The following is a 21,436-nucleotide window of genomic DNA, read 5'->3' as shown; positions in this document are numbered from 1 at the left end:
GGAGTCATAGAGAAAGTGAGCTTCCTCAGACTCTTGAATTTCCCAAGGCCTAAGCAGCCTCCCAGTAGCCTTTAACCAAAGCTGGTGCCTGGTCCCTTCTGGTCTCACCTCTGATAAGCATAGCATCAAGCTGACTAGAATTTTCTTCCAAATACAAGCCTAGAAGGGTAGGGATAGGTTTTTCTCTGGAGAGGGCAAAGCTCTGAGTTCCTACACAACTAATGTGCCGGTTGCCTGTGAAATGGCCAAGTTTTGTCAGCATTGTGAACCCCCCACCCTCCTCCCCGTCCCAACAGTGAAACAAGCCTTGCTTGGCTCTTGTGAGGTAAGGCGAGGATAACTTTCAGAGACAAGAGTTGTCAGGTTGTTTCAAGACGTATTTCCATTTCATAGTCTCCCTGTTTTTGAGAGCTAGTCATCAAGTATTTTGGAAGAACAGCCATCAAGGAAAAACCCCTAATCACAGAGAATAATTTGGATGAGGGATTGCTTGTGTCAGAGAGGGGATGCTGGTTGCTTTTTGTCAACCAGTCCTCTGATCCATATTCAGGCCCCTCTGCATGTTTCCGAGGGTCCAGCGTGGTGCTTTGAACCTGTAGAGTGTACCTCACTGAATGTTCCCGTCTCCGCTTTCTCTAATTGTCTTCTGTTCTCTAGCCTGGCCTCCTCCATGGTTCCTGTGCTGCACAGAATAGGAAAGGTGTGAGGTGTGCAGGCAGTCCCTGGCAAATGCTAGATTTCCTTTCTCCTCAGCTGGTTGCAGGAGCCCTCGAGTTTCTCTAAACAGCCTGTCAAGCTTGCTCATGCTGCTCCGAGTGTGACCACGCCCCTAGCCAGGCCTCCTCCACTTTTTCTCCTCAGGTTTTCCAGACACTCATTTGGAGCCATGATTCCACTGTTCTTCTAGTGTTTCAGGCCTCAAAAGAGGCTAATTCACCAAGTGCAGTATGTCTTCTGAGGGATGCTTTGGATCCCGCCCCTTTTCAGTTTGCTTAGTGCTGCCACAGTGGCCTAACTAGGCACACGTTCCCCTCGGGTTCCCCTGCCCCCACTCTCTCATACTACAGTGGTCTACAGCCTTTCTCAGAGACCCCAGTCCCCCCTTCTTCTTTTTTAAGAGAGAGAGTGTGCCTGAGTGGGGGCTAGGGGCAGAGGGAGAGGGAGAGAGAGAATCTTAAGCAGCCTCCATGCTCAGTGCAGAGCCCAACCCTGGAATCATGACCTGAGCTGAAGTCAAGAGTTGGTTGTTTAACTGACTGAGCCACCCAGGTACCCTGAGACCATGTTTATTGAGTCACAACTCTGTTCAAGAAAGTATCTCTTCCAATTTTTTGCCTGACTCTTCAAGCACCTCCTTGATTTTTCTTTGCTGTAATTAAAACAAAAAAGATAAAGTTTTTTCTTTTTTTTTAAATGTTTATTTTTGAGAGGGGGGAGTGTGCGTGTATGTGCACACGCACGTGCACGGGGGAGAGGCAGAGAGAGAGGGAGACAGGATCTGAAGCAGGCCCTGAGCTGACAGCACAGAACCCAGTGCCGGGTTTGAACTCATGAACTGTGAGATCGTGACCTGAGCCCAAGTTGGGCATTCAGCTGACTGAGCCACCCAGATGCCTCAAGAAATTTTTTTTCTAATGTAAGTAATTTAGGTCTTCCTTATGGAACATTAAGAAAACCATAATTTGCTGTAATGTCACAATTAGTGATAGTCATTGTTATCTTTTAGATGTATTTTCCCCCTTAATTTGGCTTTATTTATTGAGCACTTATCATAGGCCAGACACTTTCCAGAGTGCTTTACATATATAACCTGGGAGATGAGGACTGTCATCGCCATTTTATATGTGGAGAAACTGAGGCATAGTTAAGCAACTTGCCCAAAGTCATTCATTTTAGCTGTACTTTCAGTACTTTCCTATAAGCGTTAAACATAATCGACATACACTGTATATATAGTTTTTATTTTTTGAATAACTGAAGGTTTCAAAGTGGTTTAAAATTCAAAAGGAACAAAAAGATAAACAAAGATAAAAAAAGATAAATTGAAAAGTTTCCTTCTAACTCTGTCAACTAGTCACTCCCATTTTTGCTCCAGAGAGAGGGTATATGTACAGGCAGAAACATCCATCCATATTTTATGAGTGTGTGTTCTCTTTTCCTCCTTTTTACACAGATGGTAGCATGTGTAATCACATTATATATTCCAAAGTGTTTCATATCCATATAGCTGATGCCACTTTGCTTTCTTTTTTGTCTGTGTAAGACCTAGTTTCCTCAGAGCAGTCCCCTGTCAGTGGACATTTGGTTTCTTTCCAGTCTCTTGTTCTTACAGACCCTTAAATTAAATAACAAGTACAAGCGCATGTATGGACAGTTTTGTTTCCTGCTTTTAAAATTAAAATAGGATTATTTTTCCCATGTTAAAATAACTTGAGCCTGATTTTTTTTTTTTTAATTTTTAAATTTTTTTGTTTTTAGAGAGAGTGCATGTGAGTGGGGTAGAGGGGCAGAGAGAAAGTTTTTTTTTTTTTTTTTAATGTTCATTTTTGAGTGGGGAGAGGGGGAGGGAGAGAGAGAATGAGACTATCTTAAGCAGGGTCCGTGCTCAGCGCGGAGCCCGACATGAAGCTGGGATCATGACCTGAGTCAAAATCAAGAGTCGAATGTTCAACCAACTGAGCCACCCAGGGGCCCCTTGAGGCTGATTTTTTTTTCTTTTAAGTTTATTTATTTTGAGAGAGAGGGGGAGGGAGTGGGAGAAAGAGGGAGACAGAAGGGGGCAGAGTGAGGAAGGGAATCCCAAGCAGGCTCTGCACCATCTGCACAGAACCTCACATGGGGCTTGAACCCATAATGACCTGAGCAGAAATCAAGAGTTGGACTATTAACCATCTGGGCCACCCAGGCGCCCAAGGCTGTTTTTAATGTCTGCATTAATGGCTCCTCATAGCCCTCTTTTTCCCAATTTTATTCCTCCTCTAAGATGACTGATGCCTCACCTATTCTCCAAAGTCCGAACATGCTTACATTTAGTAGTTAGTGTGTTTTCCGTGTGATGTGTTAGAACCTTGGGAGCTCTTCATCTGGAGTCTTCTGATAGACAAGCATCTCTCGCATGGAATGTTGGCTACAGCTTTCGTCTCATGCTTCAGGGCTCTTCGCACCGAAAGGATTGAGAACCAGTGCACTTGAAATCTCGCAGGCTTTTGGAGTAGGGGTTGCACTGTTTCGTGTTCTCTGCTTGCAGCACAGATCTTGGTAGGGGGGTGCCGTAGCAGTTGGTGAGACTCGTGGTTGACTCAGTGACATACAGCTGGTTCTGCCCTAAGTCCGTCTACATCTTCAGGCCACAGATTATGTGGGCCTGTTCTCCTGCCACAGATCGCTGGGTCAGCAGCCATCTGAGAGGGGCCCTGCTTGTGTTGCCAGCCTTTGTTCTTAAAGCAGACTGGACTGCAGGCTCCTTTTAACCTGTTCTGTATCCAGTTGAGACATTTCTAGGCCAGGAGTTTTCAGCCCTTTTGTGAAAGGCAGCTGATAAATTTTTTTCTTTTAAACATTTGCCTTCTTTTTTTGTGTGTTCTTTTTTTTTTTTTTAATTTTTTTTAACGTTTTATTTATTTTTGAGACAGAGAGAGAGAGACAGAACATGAACGGGGGAGGGGCAGAGAGAGAGGGAGACACAGAATCGGAAGCAGGCTCCAGGCTCTGAGCCATCAGCCCAGAGCCCGACGCAGGGCTCAAACTCACGGACCACGAGATCGTGACCTGAGCTGAAGTCGGACGCCTAACTGACTGAGCCACCCAGGCGCCCCTTTTTTTGTGTGTTCTAATTATAGAAGTAATATTTACTGGGGCTCCTGGCCAGCTCAGTCAGTGGAGGGTGTGACTCTTGATCTCAGGGTTGTGAGTTCAAGCCCCATGTTGGGTGTAGAGTTTACTTAAAAACAAAAAAATTTTTTAAAGTAATATTTACCATAGTACATAATTGAATATTTAAAAGATAGAATGCATCCAGTACCATCCCCCAGAGATGGCCACATTTAGTCATTTTTGATCTAAAAAAACAGTAATTTTGTATGGTTTAACCGGATAGGTTGTATTTTCTTTTAGTTATTTTTCTATACATATATATTAAATGACTATTTATATGTATGAAGATATTTTGTAGATAAGTTTTTTATATCTTGCTCTTTCTTTTAATATTAAATCTTGAGTTCCCCCCCAAAATAAAAAAATGGATTTAAAAAAATTTTTTTTATAGTTTATTTATGTTTTGAGAGAGAGAGTGTGAGCAGGGGAAGAGCAGAGAGAGAGAGAGGGAGACACAGATTCCAAAGTAGGCTCCAGCTTCAAGTTGTCAGCACAGAGCCAGACGCGGGGCTCAAACCCACCAACCACGAGATCATGACCGGAGCCGAAGTCAGACACCCAACCTACTGAGCCACCCAGGCACCCCCCCAAAAAATGTATTTTGGATACTTGCATAATTTCTCAGGAAGATGGTGTGCTAATTGATTGCTCTTACTGTTGGATGTGAAGGTTGCTTCCATTTTTTTTTTTTAACACCCATGAATAAAGTTAGCATAGTTTTGTAAGTGAATCTTTGCCCTATATATATATATTTTTAATTAACTGCCTTCGACTGGATCTCCGGATGTGTTTATATTTCTTTTGTGAATTGTCCAATTACCTTGTCCATTTTTATGAGGTGTTAATTAATGTTTTCCTTTATGTATCATTTCTCTGCTTCAGCCAGCTACAGTGTAGCAGCATGGTATATCTTTTCTCCCCATCTAGGAAATGCTTCTTTATTCAACTGTAAGTTGTTCTAAGAGGATGTAAGATGATGGTACTATGCAAAAGAACGGTGGGCGGGGAGTTCAGGATACCTGGGGTCTGGTTCTAAGCTTGCTCTCTGGCCTCTGTGGTCTTGGGCCACAGTTTTTCGTCCTCAGTTTTTAAATTTATGATGGCTCTAAGGATTCTTCTGGCTCTAAAATAAGGAACTGTGATAGTTCATCAAACAGGTTTTTTCTGAGAAGCATATGACTACTGCTTTTAAGTGGTTTTGGTTGACTTTAGCCAGAAGTTCATGGATGGCTTGAGAATAGTGTGCATTTAGTGAATGCACATTATTTTGCTGTTTCAGAAAATTTCCTTTCATGTGTAGAGCAGTGCTGTGGGTATAGATGCTTAATAGATTATTTTCTGTGTGTGTGTGTGGGGGGGTTTATGTGCATGCGCATTTTAAGCTGATTTTTATGCATCACATTTACATTACAATTAGTAAATTGTGACTCTTTTTATTTTTTATTTTATTTTTTTAATTTATTTTTTGTTAATTTTTTTTTTAATGTTTATTTTTGAGAGAGACAGAGACAGAATGTGAGTGGGTTAGGAGCAGAGAGAGAGGGAGACACAGAAACAGAAGCAGGCTCCAGGCTCTTGAGCTGTCAGCACAGAGCCGGACGCGGGGCTCGAACCCACGAGCCGTGAGATCATGACCTGAGCCAAAGTCGGACACTCAACCGACTGAGCCACCCAGGCGCCCCAAATTGTGACTCTTTTTAAATGTAACAGATTACCCTTCTTTATGCTCTTAGTTTGTTAAAGAAACTTGATCATTGTCCTCTAGAATGTAGGAAGCTCTTGGTGTCCCTATTTTAAAAATATAAATACTGCTAATTGAGTCCCTGGACCTAGAATTCCTTCAGTATATTTTTGTTGGACAAGAAAGTAAATCTGGCACCTCGAAAACCAGGCTTTCACTTTCTGACGCTTCTTTCTACTCAGACTGTCACTGTGGTCACTGAAGTGCTTCTGCCCTTTGCATCTTCTTTCCAAAAATGATGATAATGGCACTGTTATGCTAGAACTGGCCGGGAGCCAGATTGGCCTGATTTAAAGTAAGTTGACAGTGCATATTACAGCAGTCTCGCTCTGCAGAATGCCCCTTGGTTCGTCCCTGGGTTTTTTGTCCCTACCCCTGGTTGGCTCCTTTGGCCCCTTTAACCTTTAGCCCTGCAGGGACAGTTCAGTGCACTGGGAACCCTTCCCTGTCTGAGGAGAGTGTGGTCTGGTAGGCTTTAGAGGAGTTACATTCATGGACATTTTAAGCACCAAGGAAATATTTTTGGGGGTGGTGATGGGAAAAAATGGGAAAGTGGGGGGAAGGAATGAAATTGGAAAGCAAATGGGATGAAATCTATGTAATGATTGTCTGTAGTTACTTTAAAAAAATTAAATGGGAGAACACAAAAATGTCTTCTGTTTAACTTTGTTTATAAACTGTTGGGTTAAGTTTATGTAGAGATGTAAAACCTCAGGGAGACAGTCCTCTTAGAAAAACATTTATTTAACCTAGGTCAGAGGATGGATCTTTAAAGTACTTGGGAAATCCCTACTCTTGCTAGTGGAGAGGAGGGTATGTCCTTGCAAAAAACCAGAGTCACCTCTCTTTCTGTTTTTGCTCTTCTAGGCATTCGTTTTCTTTTTCTTTTCTTTTTTTTTAAAGTTGTTTTTAGAGAGAGCACACGTGATTGGGGGAGGGGCAGAGAGAGGCAGAGACAGAATCCCAAACAGGCTCCACAGGGTCAGTGCAGAGCCCGATGTGGGGCTTGAACTCACACCCTGAGATCATGACCTGAGCTGAAGTTGGACTTAACCAGCTGAGCCACTTATGTGCCACTCGTGTTAATTTTCTTTATAGTGGTCATTTTATTGTCATGCTGGTTTGTTACAAAGAATAGTTTTAAAATTTCATAGAAACATTTCTTTTCTCCTCATCACAGGCTTCTGCATTGCAAGTGTGTTAGAACTTAGGTGAAACCAGTCTTGTTACTGATTTTGAGAAATTGACTTTGAAGTCATGTGGTAATGAAGCTTTTGGGTTTTATAGATCTACCTTGTTATTTTTTTAATTAATTAGTTTTTTTGAAGTAAACTCTACCCCCAATGTGGGGCTCAAACTCACGACACCAAGATCAAGAGTTGCATGCTCTGTCAATGGAGCCAGCCAGGCACCCAAGTAGGGTCCAATTTACAATTTTTTGAATTGTACATGGGTTAAATAGGTCTGAGTAAAAGTTCATCCTGCTTTTTTAATCATAGCATTTAATGACCTAAGTGTGTATTTTATTCTCTTGTTGTTCGTTCAGGGGCTGCCTATTGTCAGTTTATGGACATGCTGTTCCCTGGCTCCATTGCCCTGAAAAAAGTGAAATTCCAGGCTAAGCTAGAACACGAATACATCCAGAACTTCAAAATACTACAAGCAGGTTTTAAGAGAATGGGTGTTGACAAAGTAAGTAAATTTTATTCTTTCATTTAGATTTTTCTTTTTAGGTTGTTTCTTAACTAGTAATTGTTACTAGTGGACATTTGCTCCCCTTCCCCCCTCCCCCCCACCCCCCCAGCCCAATTCATATAGTTATCTTTTCTCCAGTTAACATAGAATTTACTAGAAGCAAAGTTTCCCTCTACCCTCCTATCCTTGGTTCTCCTGTTGTTTTTCTCCTTTATTTTGAAGTTACTAGTGTTTGGAGGAATCAACCTGTAAATCTGTACTCATGATTTTTTTTTTTTAATAATACTGTTTAATCTTTATTAGTCTGAGATCTAATCCTTTTTATCCCTGGATTTACATCTGTAAAGCATAGCATATGGTAGAATAAGTAGTTCTAATAGAGAAGATTCTAGAAATACTTGCTTTTTATAGCAGGGTATAGGGAAGATCCCTTGTGGGTGCTGGCAAGTTCCCTTTTGCCCCCAATGATATTTGAAGGTACCAGAAACACAGTCCACCAGACTTCATTAAGGACAAATGTTATCTCTGTTTTAATAGATAATGTATTACTGCAAAATTAATGTTTCTCCCCTCCCCTCTCATTAGAATGGTTTGTTCTTTTATTTTTTAAAATTTTTTATTAAAATTTTTTTAATGTTTAGTTTTGAGAGAGAGAGAGAGAGAGAGATAGACTGAGTGGGGGAAGGGCAGAGAGAGAGAGGGAGACACAGAATCCGAAGCGGGCTCCAGGCTCTGAGCTGTCAGCACAGAGCCTGTTGCAGGGCTTGAACCCACGGACCATGAGATCATGACCTGAGCCAGAGTCAGACACTCAACCAACTGAGCTACCCAGGCTCCCCTAGAATGGTATATTCTTTTAAGTCATTTTTGGGGAAAAACATTTTTTTAGTAAAGTTTGTAATCACTCATTATCTTGCTGGTGTCGCTGGTCTGTATTTGCTATGAAATCAGTCTTATTTTTATTTTAGTTTTGTCTCTATAGAATACATAGAACATACATTTGTATTGAATGAAAATCATTTTGTTACCAGGCATAGTTTAAACTAGGTGTAGCTTATTATATGCAGTAATTTTTCTTTTCATAGAATTCTATTTTATTCTATTTATTAAATTTTTTTTAGTGTTTATTTTATTTTTTGAGAGAGAGAGACAGAGCGTGAGTAGGGGAGGGGCAGAGAGAGAGGGAGACACAGAATCTGAAGCAGCTCCAGGCTCTGAGCTGTCCATAGAGCCCGATGCGGGGCTTAAACCCGTGAACTGCGAGATCATGGCCTGAGCCAAAGTCGGACACTTAACCGACTGAGCCACCCATACATCCCTGTGCTTTATTTTTTTCAACAAGGAAAATTTCTAAAGCATACAAAAGTTGAGCGACTAGTACGATGATCCCTCATGAACTTCAGCAATTATCAAATCATGGCCAGTTTGTTTCAGATATACCTTTACCCCACCTGCTGTAGTCAGGGAGTATTGAGAAGTGAGTTCCACATGTAACATTTTGTTTGTAAATGCTTCAGTATCATACAAAGTAATTTCTTAAAATTGTATTTATTTGCTTAGAGGGGTAGATATGGTTCAGATTCTTACATACATTCTTCTTTATAAAAATACAATTGCCACTGGAATCCTTGAAGAGTTAAAAGATAATTACACTCTGGCCAACGGTCCAACAATTTGAGGTCATAACTGATAACACGATCCTTGTACAATAAAAAAGTTTACAGGGTCCTTAAAGTATATTTTAATAGGATTGGAATTACTTGAAAAACATAACCGTTTTGTAGAAATCTGTTCTGGGATTATGTACCTTGAGCGGTTTTTAAGACAGAATTTTTTCCCCCTTTCTTTTTTTTCTGGATGAATTTTTTTTTTTTTTTTTTTTTCCAGTTTTACTGAGATGTGGTTGACATGACAGAATTTTCTTTAACAGTTCATTGTAGGTACCGGTGGTTGGTTTGTGCTCTAGGTTTCATACTTTGTGATAGGCACTGTGGCCGTGCAGGTTGCATAGGAGATTTACTCTTCACAGTGCAGTGACATGTCTTCCGATGCCTTTGGATATGTGTATGTGATTTCTATATGATACAAATGATGCTTATTCTTTTGCCTTTCTAATTCCTTTTGATGGACTGGGAGGGTGGTTGCCAGGTCTAAGTACTTTGTGGAAGGCAAACTGAATTAAACTCGCTCTATAAACTTTCAGGGGCTTACTTGGCACTAAGTTCTTGCCTCTAAACATTTTTTTTTCTCCTTTTGGCAGAGCTTTATACTGATTTGATGCATGGACATGTTTGATGCTTGCCAAAAGCCTCTTGCTTTGGGCTAAATAGTCTTGATATTTCTCTGCAGATAATTCCTGTGGACAAATTAGTAAAAGGAAAGTTTCAGGACAATTTTGAATTTGTTCAGTGGTTCAAGAAGTTTTTTGATGCAAACTATGATGGAAAAGACTATGACCCCGTAGCTGCCAGACAAGGTCAAGAAACTGCAGTGGCTCCCTCCCTTGTTGCTCCAGCTCTGAACAAACCGAAGAAACCTCTCAGCTCTAGCAGTGCAGGTAAAACAACAAAACAAAAACACCATTTCCAAATAATAGTATTCCAAGTATTCATTCATTCAGCCTTCAGTCAGAATCTCTTGAGCAGCTGTTGGCTTTGGGAGATTAAGCAGCTCACTCCCAGCCATGTGGTATGAGCATGGGTTGTGGCACAAGGCAGACCTGTGTTTGTTCTTGGGTCACTGTTGCCCTGTTTAAGCCACTTCATCTCTGCCCCACAGTTTCTTTCTGTATAAAGTGGGAATTTCAGTACTTGCCCCAGAGGGTTATTCTTGAGGCCTGAATGAATTCAATGAATTTAATTTTGTCAACACTGTTTACTTGTGTGGGGTAGAAATTCTTCAGGTCAGCTCACATAGAAGAGAGCTTTAGTTTGAACATGAGGACATTTCACAGGACCCTAGGATGGGAGGTTACAGCCAGATGCGAATACCTAGGAACTGAAGGAGTTTCCTAGGTCTCTTAGGGACTGTGCTTGGCTCTCTGCATCATCGTTCTGTCTGCAGACCAGCTTCCTGTGCTTACTTCAGGCTTCCCTGTCCTCCCTAAAATTTGAGCTGCTGAGTGGCTTTGGCTTGCTGTGATGCCAGCAGAATCTGGGAGGCAGTTTTTAGAGACCTTCTCTAGAAGGTTTTGGCCTGGTAGGTTTCCCAAAACCTGTAGTGTATTTATGAAACACACATACGCTTTGGGACAGGGCAGGTGTTCTACAAATGCTAACTCCTCCTTTTCCAGAAGGTAGCAAGAATATTAGTTAAGATCCCATAGTACCTTGAGAGAGAGGCTGATCCATCTGGTAGATAGAGAGGGACATTGAGTACTCTTAATTTTCAAAGCTTTATGGATATACAGCTTTATTAAGATGTGATTCACTTGCCGTACAATTCATCCATTTAAAATAGACAATTGAGTTCTTTTTAGTATATCTACAGATATGTTCGACTATCACCACATCCAATTTTAGAATATTTTTATTACTCCCAAAAAGAAACCTCGTGTGTGCCCTGTCGCGGTCACTTCCCGTTTTCCCCTAGCTCTTCCCTTCCCCTCAACGCCAGGCAACCACTGATCTGCTTTGTCTGTGGATTTACCCATTCTGGACATTTCACATAAAGAGGATCATAGAGTATGTGGTCTTTGTGTCTGGCTTCTTTCACTTAGCATAATGTTTCCCAGATTCATCCACGTTGTAGCACGTGGCAGTACTTGGTGGTTTTTAATGGCTAAGTTATACTGCATTGTATGGCCGTACCACGTACCATGTATCTGTTCACCACTTGATGGTCATTTGGGTTGCTTCCACTCTTGAGCTGTTATCAGTAGTGCTGCTCTGAACACTCCTATATAGGTTTCTGTGTGGGCCTATGTTTTCATTTCTCTTGGCATATATCCAAAGGTATATACTTGTGGAACAGAAGTCTTGGGTCATGTGGTTACTCTGTTTGACCTTTTGCAGAACCACCTATTTTCCAAGTGGCTGCAGCGTTTTACATTCCCATCAGCAGAGTGTATGAAGGTTCTGATTTCTCCAAATACTGGGTGTTAGCTTCTTAGAGTGGGGATCTGTGTAGGTAACCCTGTGCATTTCGTATTTCAGGTGCTGGTAACAGGCAAGTGGAGACTTGTAGTAAACATTCAATCTTGGGGATGAACGCAGACTAGAAATCACCCAGAGGAATGCCTGTACTTGTGGGTGAAAGGCCTTATGGTTACTGAATAGTTTGGGGTATCAGGAAGATCAGATATTTTTAAGCCTGGCATAATGTGCAGCTTTACAAAATAGTTGCTGAATACATGATTAAAATCATGGGTGATAAATATACCTCAAGGTGGCCCATCCTTGATTGTTTTAACTTGACTGCTCTTTCCATGTTTTGACTTCACTACCTTTTTTGGCTCTACTTACAGAGAAGTCTGTAAATCCTAGTCAGGGTGCTGCTTTTCTCTCATAACCCTCCTAAACACCTTCTAAAAGTGAACAAGGTGCAGGTTTTGAGGTAATTAGCGGTAACAGCAGTCTCTACCACCCTCCCCTTCCCAAGCCAAGAAGCTTGAGGTTCTAAGGTAGAGGGCATCTGACTTCCCAGATGGGGAACCTTGGGCACCTGACAGCAGCTGGGGCTGTGAGCTCACTCCTGGCATGAAGTTTGCCTTTGCTCCCTGGAGTTGTCCCTGTTAGTGGATTTGGTTGGAGCTAGGTTAAGGTGGACCGTCTGTATGCGCCAGAATGACTGTGTCTCTTTCAGGTGATAGTCCTCTTAACCCCAGTGGAAGAAAGACCTCACAGAGGGACTCATTCCCAGCACCAAAGATGGTGGCTAAAGTCGGTACTTGACTCTGCTGCCAGGATAAAAACCACCTTGGGCAAACGTGGGAGTGCTGTCTTGCATGCTGGGCTCTCTACGTTGGGCCCCTTCACTACACAGCTGTGGAGGGCAGTTGTTCACAGCCTCCTCTTGCCCCGTCCGTTCTTTTGGTCTTGAAATTTCTCCTCTTAAAAAAAGCTCTGCTCCTCTCTCAGCTCCACAGAGGCCCATTGCGACCCACAGAACTACTGCAACCCCTAAGGCTGGCCCAGGTGTGGTGCGAAAGAATCCTGGTGTGGGCAACGGGGATGACGAAGCAGCTGAATTGATGCAGCAGGTAGGCACCTCCTCTGTCCAAGACGGGAGTCGCTTCGGGGGACGGACACTTGGCAGCACTGACCACGGGAGGGCTGTCGGTGCTCTTGTAGAAAGACCTGCCTCGTCCCCCTGCTGAAGCAGTCCTCGTGGCATGTGAGCACTTTGGGTGCTGTGTGGGGACTGAGAGTGTACAGGAGGAGGTGGAAGAGAGGGGTCAGGCGTTTCTAAGATCTGTTAGTGTGACGGAGACCGATGTCTTTGGAAACCCACCCCTACGCTAGAACCCTGTCGAAGGTTTCTGGAACTGTTAGGGTTCTGTGGGATTCAGAGAGGGTCTCTTGAATTTTGGCTCTGACAAAAGATGAAGGAGAGTTCCTTTCTAAATAGTAATTAAAAGAAGACTGCACGGGCTCTCTGCTGAAATCCTGGGTCACTAGAGATCCAAGTTACGGTGGAACTGGTATGGAAAGCCTGCTGTTGCTCTTTTGTTCTTAATCAGTGCAGTGATTTGAAATGCATACTTCAGGATTAGTTAGATGTTCTCAAGGTACTTGTCAGAGGTCTCTGTGGATCCGAACAATGTTTAGACTTTTACGTGTTTTCTCACCAGTCGTAGAGTTTTGTTTGTTGGATTGCTTTTGGATGATTCTCTTGATTAATTCCAGTTTTAAAGTCAGGGATGCTCTGTGATTCCTGTGAGTTTGAGATCGAATCCTTTCACTTTCCTAAAAGCCAAGTCTTAAAACCTAGAGGCAATGACCTCACTTTGACCTGGAACCTCTCGTGACCCCAACCCTGCTCCTTGGAGTTCAGGACGTAAGAACCTGCCAAGAGATCACAGTTTTTTGTTTCGTTTCATTTCGTTTTGTTTTATTTCATTTTGTTTTGTTTTGCTTTGTTTCAGTCTTCGATTTCTGCATGTCCTGTGCTCCTAGGTGCCATGGGAATGTCAAGGTGACTGGGTCACCGTCCCCATTAGTGTGGCTGCCTTGAGTGCCCACTGGGCGTGGTCACTGTGAAGTACAGAGGTCCTGGAGAAAAAGACTTCCCCGAAACTGTTGGTTTTCAGGCAAGGATGTACACAGGAAGCAATCTCAGAGAAAAGCAGTGTTGCTGAGGCCAAAGCTGGGTGGCCAGCACAGGGTTGATCTTGTACTCTGTAGGAGAAGACACAGCAGCTTCTGTGCGACTGCTGCTCTTGGCTCACTCAGCTTGTGTCCTGTGTGATGGGGCACAGGCTTTGGGTTCTATACATTTGGGGATTTTCCTGACTCTGCCATTTAACTTCTTGGGGTCAGTTAACCTCTCTGAACTGACTGTGTGTTGTGTGAGGTGGGGCTAATATTTTGCTCATGGTAGTTGAGCGGGCCACATGAGCTGATGTGCTGTCAGGTTCTTAGGGTGGGGTTTGGGATAAATGGGGAAAATGGCAGTGGATAAGAGACCATTGTAATTATTATGGCTGTTGTCTGTGGTCTTGATAGAGTGAAATAGATTCTGAATTGTCTTTCTTAAAAGTTCACAGGAGCCCGATTGTCTCGGTGAAGTATACAGATGTTAATGATAAAAACAAAAATAGCTGACGTTTTGAGAGCGGTTTGCCATTGCTCTCCCGAGTGCTTCAGTTTCACTTTTGCACTTTTGTGTTAGTCCTGTGAGGCCTCGCAGACCAGGACAGTGTGCCTGGGGAGGTCACGGGACCTGCGCTGGGGTTTGAGCCAGCTGCCTCACGCCTGCCTCAGAAGTACTTTGGCTTGCACGGGGTTTCCATTTTAATTTTTTTTTAATGTGAACGATTTTTTAGATTCTCTCCAGGTTGCCAGAGTCCTTACCTGTGATACTCTGTCACTGATCCCTTGGCTCATTGACATGATCTGTCTGGCCCTTGGAAGTATTTGAATTTGTACCCCTTGATAAAGGTGTAGAGGTCTGGGGGAACGTGACTGATGTGGGAAATAGAGCAAGATGCGCTTCTTACGATAAGAGGACAACAGTGTATTCTTCACAGATTTCCTCGTGGTGTTCATTTCCTTAGGAGAGCTGCAGTGATTGCACCTTCTTAAGGCATCCTGGAGAAATTTACTTTTGGTTGAGTCCAAAGCAGCACTGTTCGAAAGAAGGAGAATGCAAACCAGAAATGTGAGGCATATCTATAATTTAAAATATTCTAGTAGCTATATTTAAAAAAGTGAAGAGAAACACATGAAATTTCTTCTCATGACCCATTACCGAATCTATCCAAAGTGTTATCATTTTAACATGTAATCATTACAAATAATTATCAATGAGATATTTTATGTTTGAAGACTGTACTAGGTCTTTGAAATCCAGTGTGTATTTAATATTTACGGCCGGTCTCTATTGCATTGGCCACATTTCAAGTGCCCAAATAACTACTTGTGGCCCCCAGCTACCATAGTGGCCAGTGTAGGTCCAAAGCATTCTCTTTGGGTTTCCTAGATTATGGCTATTACTTTACTACAAGAGAAAGTTTAAGAGTGGCATTGATGACTAGCCACAGAGTTTTAATAACCTCATTAGTAAGCATTTAGAGGAGTGGGGAGTGAAAGCCAGTGACTTATTAGTGTATACTGAGTATTTCCTGTGTGTTTCTTGTGGATACATAGTTATTGAGTGATATCCTGGAGGAATGCTGTGTTGGCCCCACAGGTAGGGCCCAGAAGGCTGGGTTCTGGTGCCCTTGATGATTTGTAGGCCTGAGGAGGTTTGAGTGGGTTTGTCGGTGAGGCACTAGTGAATCATGAGTGGTAGACTCCAAAGTATAGCATACCTTTTGAAGCCATTTTGACTTCCTTTTCATCCTCTGTCACTGATGTGATTAGAAGGCCTCTTCCCTGGCTCTTGGATCTTGGAACTGAGGATTTAAGGCAGCTTCCTACTGGTGGGGTTGGTCAGTTCTTGCCCTTCTATCCCCTGGCATGTTCTGCTTTGGGGCTGATAGTTTAAAGAAAGCAACAAGCAGCAGTAAAGTGATTTCTGTGGTTGATAAAGGATGAGTGAAAGACTGTTTAGAACCTTGATTCGGGTTGGTCTGTTCAGGCCTTTGATGATGAACATTGAAATTAAGTAATTGACAGAATGGTCCTGGTGGTTCTTGTCACCTGCTCCTCATCTCCGGAGGCTTCGTGATGGCAGCTTCTGAAGGGGGAGTTTTCTTCCACCCTGGGACAGGACTTGATCCCTTTGACTGTAGCTGGCTGCTTTGTGAGGTCATGGGGAAGCTAAAGAAGTGGTTCGCTTCAGATTCCAGCCAGTTCAGAAGGTTGGACTAGATTTCTGCAGTGCCTTTCTGGCTCTCAGAATTCCCTGCTACCCAATTGTTCTCCGCAGCTGCACCTTTGATTTCCTGGCTTGGCCTTCTCTGTGGCCCCGGCCTGCGTGTCCTGTGAGGATTTTGTGCTGCGTGGTATGGCTTTTAATTTTCATGTCGTGAGAGTTAAATCAAATTCACATGTCATAGATTTGAATACACTGGAATGAAGATATGTATCGTGCTTCAAATATGCAAAGGGTCCTGAGAGTTGTTGACTTTTATTGCTCTTGGTTGGATAGACCTGGCCTAAGCACTGAAATTTATTTCTTCATGGGCCTTTTGGGGGGAATGAGAGCCCCTCAGCAGGGCGCCTGGAGGATTCTGCAGCACGCATGGTGAGCCGACGGGATGCTCAGTGGAGCTAGCTGTGGAACATGGTGGGTCTGCCCCTTGCTTCCGTGTCCTGTCTCCCTTTTGAAACTCTCTTGAGAGAGAGACAGGTGCCAGGATCCTCTCCTCTTCTTTTGAGTCATGGATCGCTTCCCCCGTCCCCAACATACGGCAGCCCGGTAAGAACCATTGAGTTTTCCATGCCCAGGCCTCTGTCACTTGTAGCTGTGTTTGACAAGCAGTAGTCATCTTTAGTCTTCCGCTTCTGGCTCACCATTTCTATCCTGATTCTCTGGACCAGACTGTCTCTTTCCATTGACCTTCGCATGCAGAAAGACTTGGATTTGACTGACCAGTGCCCTGATAAGCACACAGTTTATGATTGTTGGGCACCTTGCTTTGCTGGGTTGTGGACTCTGCTTCTGTATCTGTCTCTGGATCCCATCGTTTTTTCTCCTTGATCTTTTCTCAGTCCCTGAGAAGTTCCCTCATGTTTCATGGTGTGGCCTGCCTTTTCCTTGGGGTTGTTACAGTCAAGATGGCCATGAACAGGCCCACATTATTTCTTTGGAGATGAAGAAAACCGATATTAAACTAAAGTGGGTGTTTGTCCCTGTTAAGAGTTTGATGGAAGGCCACCTCTTCTTCTGGGTTAGCAGGTGGTGTGATATGTTATTGGTATATAAATGCCAAGTATCTCACCCTTTTCAATGTCTTATGCAGGTCAACGTATTGAAACTTACTGTTGAAGACTTGGAGAAAGAGAGAGATTTCTACTTTGGAAAGCTAAGGAACATTGAATTGATTTGCCAGGAGAACGAGGGGGAAAACAACCCTGTATTGCAGAGGATCGTGGACATTCTCTACGCCACAGACGTACGTGTTGACATGAGGATGTTTTCTTGCCATTTGCCACCAGAGAAAATAAATTTTATCTGGTTGGTGTCAGCCGACTCAGTGCTGATGCTTGTATGTTCCAGCGTAGCAGTTATCAAAAGACTTGGACTTTGACCCCTCAGAGTCAGCTAGAGAACACCTCTGCTCAACCTCTGCCTCTCCCTTGAGGTCTGTGAGCCTTTGAGTCAGGAAAAGGACATGGAGGTGGCTGGCTTGCCCTGCTTCTGTAGTTCATGGCCCCTGATAGGCGATGAGTGCTACAAAATGCTCATAACGCCACCATCCCCACTCCACCCCCTACGGCTTGGACCCCTCAGCCTGAGGTGCTAGCTCCATTTTATCATGACCTGGGAACCAGGTACTGGCCCCTTTTTGATGTTCCCTGCCCACATCTGTCAGATTGTATCTTTGTGCTTGGTTCCCATTTCCTCCCAGTACTTTATGGGCCAGTTTCTTGGGATCCGTGTGTATTATTACACAACCGAAGCTGCTGATATTAATCATGACACATTAGCTGATCATGGAAGACTGCTTTTCCCTAGATTTAGGATTTGCTATCTTGCTATGTTCACTGTTGACTGGCTTTACTTTTGTGTAAATCTGCATACCTAGCAAGGTCTGTAGGATCAAGCTGCAGTGTATGTCTGAGTGTTTTATGGTATAGCAGTATACAAACATAAGGTAATATTAGTATTGTCATTAACGCTGTTCTCTAAACATATCAAGTGAATTTGGGGGGGGATCGAGACATGATGAAAAAAATACTTTGTTCAATAAATCCTTATTCTGGGCTTGCTCTGGGCAGCTAATGAAAACAGAGGTGACGAAGATATAGGGGTCCTTGGGCTAGTCTGGGTATTATTTTAGTGGTGTCATATCTTAGGTAAATACAGCTGTAGAGATTTAGTTTAAAAAAAAAAAAAAGATGGTAGTTGAAGGGGAAGTCGGATTTTTATGGTGGTGTAGCCATTGTCACATGCCAGAATGCCCGGAGCCGGTGTGAGGCGGGAGCCGTGAATCTGCTGTTTTCCCAGGCCACTGAGGTGGAGTCAGTCTTACCGCTCTTGTGGGTATTGTGAGTGTCTTGGGTGAACCCACAGCACCTGCAATTGCATGAGTGGTTCCTAAGTGTGATCACAAGAATGCGGAAAGGAAAAGCAGGCTGTGGGACAGCTTATTGACGGGAGATGGCGCTACATTGAACTCCATCATGACTTCAGGGATTTTTGAGGGTAAATTTTCTTTTTTTTTAAAACAACCTTATTGAGGTATAATTGATATAACGAACCGTACACATTTAAGTACAACTTGATGTGTGAAATCATCGCCCAAATCAAGAAATCAACTTTTGAGAGTAAATTTGTGCTCAGTTTTTTTGCCTTTTGTGAGATTGTTTCTACTGTCTAAGAAAAGTAGTGGTCACTGGCCTTGTGCTATTAAATGTCAAGTGTGTGGTAGAGACAGGAAGAGCCGTAGACTTTGAGAGGCTTTCAGTATGAGGAAAGTGACCCCACAGTAGAAACTGATGGTTCACTTGGTGCTGAGTAATAGCTTTCCCCTCTCATTTCCCCATTTTAGGAAGGCTTTGTGATCCCTGATGAAGGGGGCCCACAGGAGGAGCAAGAAGAGTATTAACAGCCTGGACCAGCAGAGCAACATCCGAATTCTTCACTCCAAATCATGTGCTTAACTGTAAAATATTCCCTTTTATTATTCTTAGAGGACTCACTGGTTTCTTTTCATGAGCAAAAAGTACCTCTTCTTAAAGTGCACTTTGCAGAAGTTTCACTCTTTTTCCAATGAGTTTGAGTTAGGAGCTTTCACCTTGTAGCGGAGCAGTATTAACACCTAGCTGGCTCACCTAGGGAGCAGAGAGGCCGACCATGGGGCTCCCCGTGTGGACGCTGGTAACACTGATTGCTGGAGAAGGTGTTTTTATGTAATGCACTGAGGTGGAGACCTCAGTAGAGAAATGTAAAGACTGATTTGAATTTTAAGCTAATGTGAAATCTTGGCAGAGAACGTTTTAATAAATAAATGCCTTAAGAGTATTTAAAATATGCTTCCATATTTCAAAATATAAAATGGAACGTGACAGATTTACGTGTTTGACATTGTGTCTGGGAAGGAAGGGCCAGACCTCTGGACCTTTGGTATCTGCTGTTCACAGGCCTTGCAGGGCTGTTTGAATCTGCAAAGGCCTACACCTTGGCCCAGAAGGAAAGTTTAAAAAGTTGCTCTGTAAAGCCATTTGGTGTCCTCGACCAGTTGTATCCCTGCCCTGAGAAGCAAGAGGCATTGTTGCCTGGACGAACAGAGGGTGTGTTTCAGCCCTGACATGTTTGAGTTGTAGAGCTTCAATTTCAGTGAACATTTCTCTGACGATTTTTCCAGTTATCCCTGAAATTTCTATGTATTATGTTTTTTGGGAAATGAGGTGTGTCCAGTTTTTAAATCTAACAACTACTTTTGGGGACTTGCCCACATCTCTGGGATTTGAATGGGGGTCGTGTCCCATTTTACTGTCTTTTAAGTTTACATTGAACATGTTTCTCTTCTCTGCTCCCCTTGCCCACTGGGGACTCCTCTTTGGCTCCTTAAAGTTTGCTGCTTAGAGTGTAAGTTCAGCAGGCAGGTGGTCACGCTGCAAGTTCTTTCTGGACCTCTGGCAAAGGGAGTGACCAGTGAAGGCCGTCGCTACCTTGGGCTCTGCAAGGCTGGGTGTTCTTGGTACCTGCTGTCCACAGCCCTCCACTGTTATCGGAATACTTTGCCAGTGCACTAATCTCTTTGGAGATAAAATTCGTTAGCGTGTTACTAAATGTTAATTTTCTTTTGCAGAAAATACAGTACCGTGTCTGAATTAATTATTAATATTTAAAATATTTCATTCCTTAACTCTTCCTCATTTGCTTTACCCCTAGCCTATTCAGTTCCTTTGTTTGGCAGAATTCTGCAAAATGTGTGTCACCCACTACTGAGATTGTTCAGCCCCTGATGTATTTGTATTGATTTGTTTCTGGTGGTAGCTTGTCCTAAAATGTGTGTAGAAAGCAGATATTTTATGATAAAATTGTTGTGTAGTGCATGCTCTGTGTGGGATTCAGAGGAAGACCCAGATTCAGTGATTAACAATGCCAAAAAATGCAAGTAACTAGCCATTGTTCAAATAACAGTGGTGCTATTTCTCTTTTGTGGCCTTTTAGACTTTTGTTGCCCTAAAATTCCATTTTATTGGGAACCCATTTTCCACCTGGTCTTTCTTGACAGGGTTTTTTTCTACTTTAAACAGTTTCTAAATAAAATTCTGTATTTCAAGAGTGTCATGTCTTCTGAAGTTTGTCTTGCCCTGGGTATATTCTTTTAGGTTCAAATGGTAAGGGGCCAATTCTTCTCTCTTAAATTTGGACTGATCTTTTCAAATCTTTCACTGTTTTTTTCAAATGTGCTTATTTCTAAGCCTGTTCCTTTTTTCTCTGTTCTTGACATTACATTTCTCGGCTTCCTGCTGTTAGACATTCTCATGTTACTGTGAGAGGTTTTTTGAGAAGTCCAAGGCTTGGCCCGTCTGCCTTGAAGTCTTTTCAGGCGGATTCCACCTGAGAAACGTACTGCTGGATAGTGCTTGCTGGATACCATGGGGAGATAACTTTTTTCCCCCCTGAAAGTATGTTTCAAAGGCAGTGGACACAGTCTGAATCTATGAAATAACCTGAAATTGTCATCATTTTTCCCTCCTTTTTAAAAATTCTGTGCCAGAAGAAGTGAGTTCAGAAGGAGACTTGCTGCCATTTTCAGTATGAAATAAATGGGTAGGAGGTAATTTTCTGTGTGATCTTTAGGGTGCCTGCCACAATCATGGATGCTCTGTAAACCCAACTTGATGATTTTGCGTAGGGTTAAATCCATATTACTTACTCTAGAAGTTAAGAGTATGCGCCTTCAGAAGGAATTTGATACCCCATGTGTTGGTAATCTACAAGAAGATGCCTCCAGGCATGCTTAGAGTTTGTGAAGATACTGTTGGGTAAGGTGCACTGAGAAGTTACCCTGGAAGGAGTGAAGCTGCTACTGCCTGCACCTCTGACCTAAGTCTTTTGACCTCGTTCTTTCGGCTGAGGCCTATGAAGTCTTTTGATCTGACTGGTTCAGGTTAGGTCACTGGTGCAGTTAACTTGAATAAGCTGCTTGGTTTGCTTGGCAAGTTCTGTGTTGTTTGAGGATAGGTAAACAGACGGGTCCTCTGGCTGGATTTGGATTTAGGATTCACTCAGGCTGGTGGTCCTCAAACGGATGGGCTTCAGAATCATCTGAGAAACTTGGCTGACATAACGTGTTTCTAAAGTCCATCTCCAGAAATTCTGAGTTGGAAGATTGAAAATCTT

The 21,436-nt window shown here is 42.9% G+C and overlaps 1 protein-coding gene across 2 annotated transcripts in view; it reads left to right on the top strand.

Annotated features, from left to right (window-relative positions):
- MAPRE1 (microtubule associated protein RP/EB family member 1) overlaps positions 1–20,372 on the top strand; it is a 30,365-nt gene extending 9,993 nt beyond the window's left edge. For both annotated transcript variants that reach the window (XM_023251331.2, XM_045053744.1), the window contains exons 3-7: positions 7,161–7,306; positions 9,659–9,866; positions 12,388–12,509; positions 16,878–17,030; positions 18,630–20,372. In XM_023251331.2, coding sequence (XP_023107099.1) covers positions 7,161–7,306; positions 9,659–9,866; positions 12,388–12,509; positions 16,878–17,030; positions 18,630–18,686 — 686 coding nt within the window. In that variant the 3' untranslated portion in view covers positions 18,687–20,372. The remainder of the gene's footprint in view (positions 1–7,160; positions 7,307–9,658; positions 9,867–12,387; positions 12,510–16,877; positions 17,031–18,629) is intronic.
- Positions 20,373–21,436: the final 1,064 nt, after the last annotated feature.

Source organism: Felis catus, chromosome A3, assembly GCF_018350175.1.
Source record: "Felis catus isolate Fca126 chromosome A3, F.catus_Fca126_mat1.0, whole genome shotgun sequence".
NCBI classification, from domain to species: Eukaryota; Metazoa; Chordata; class Mammalia; order Carnivora; family Felidae; genus Felis; species Felis catus.
The sequence above is the reverse complement of the archived record's forward strand: the minus strand, read 5'-3'. Positions and strand labels throughout refer to the sequence as shown.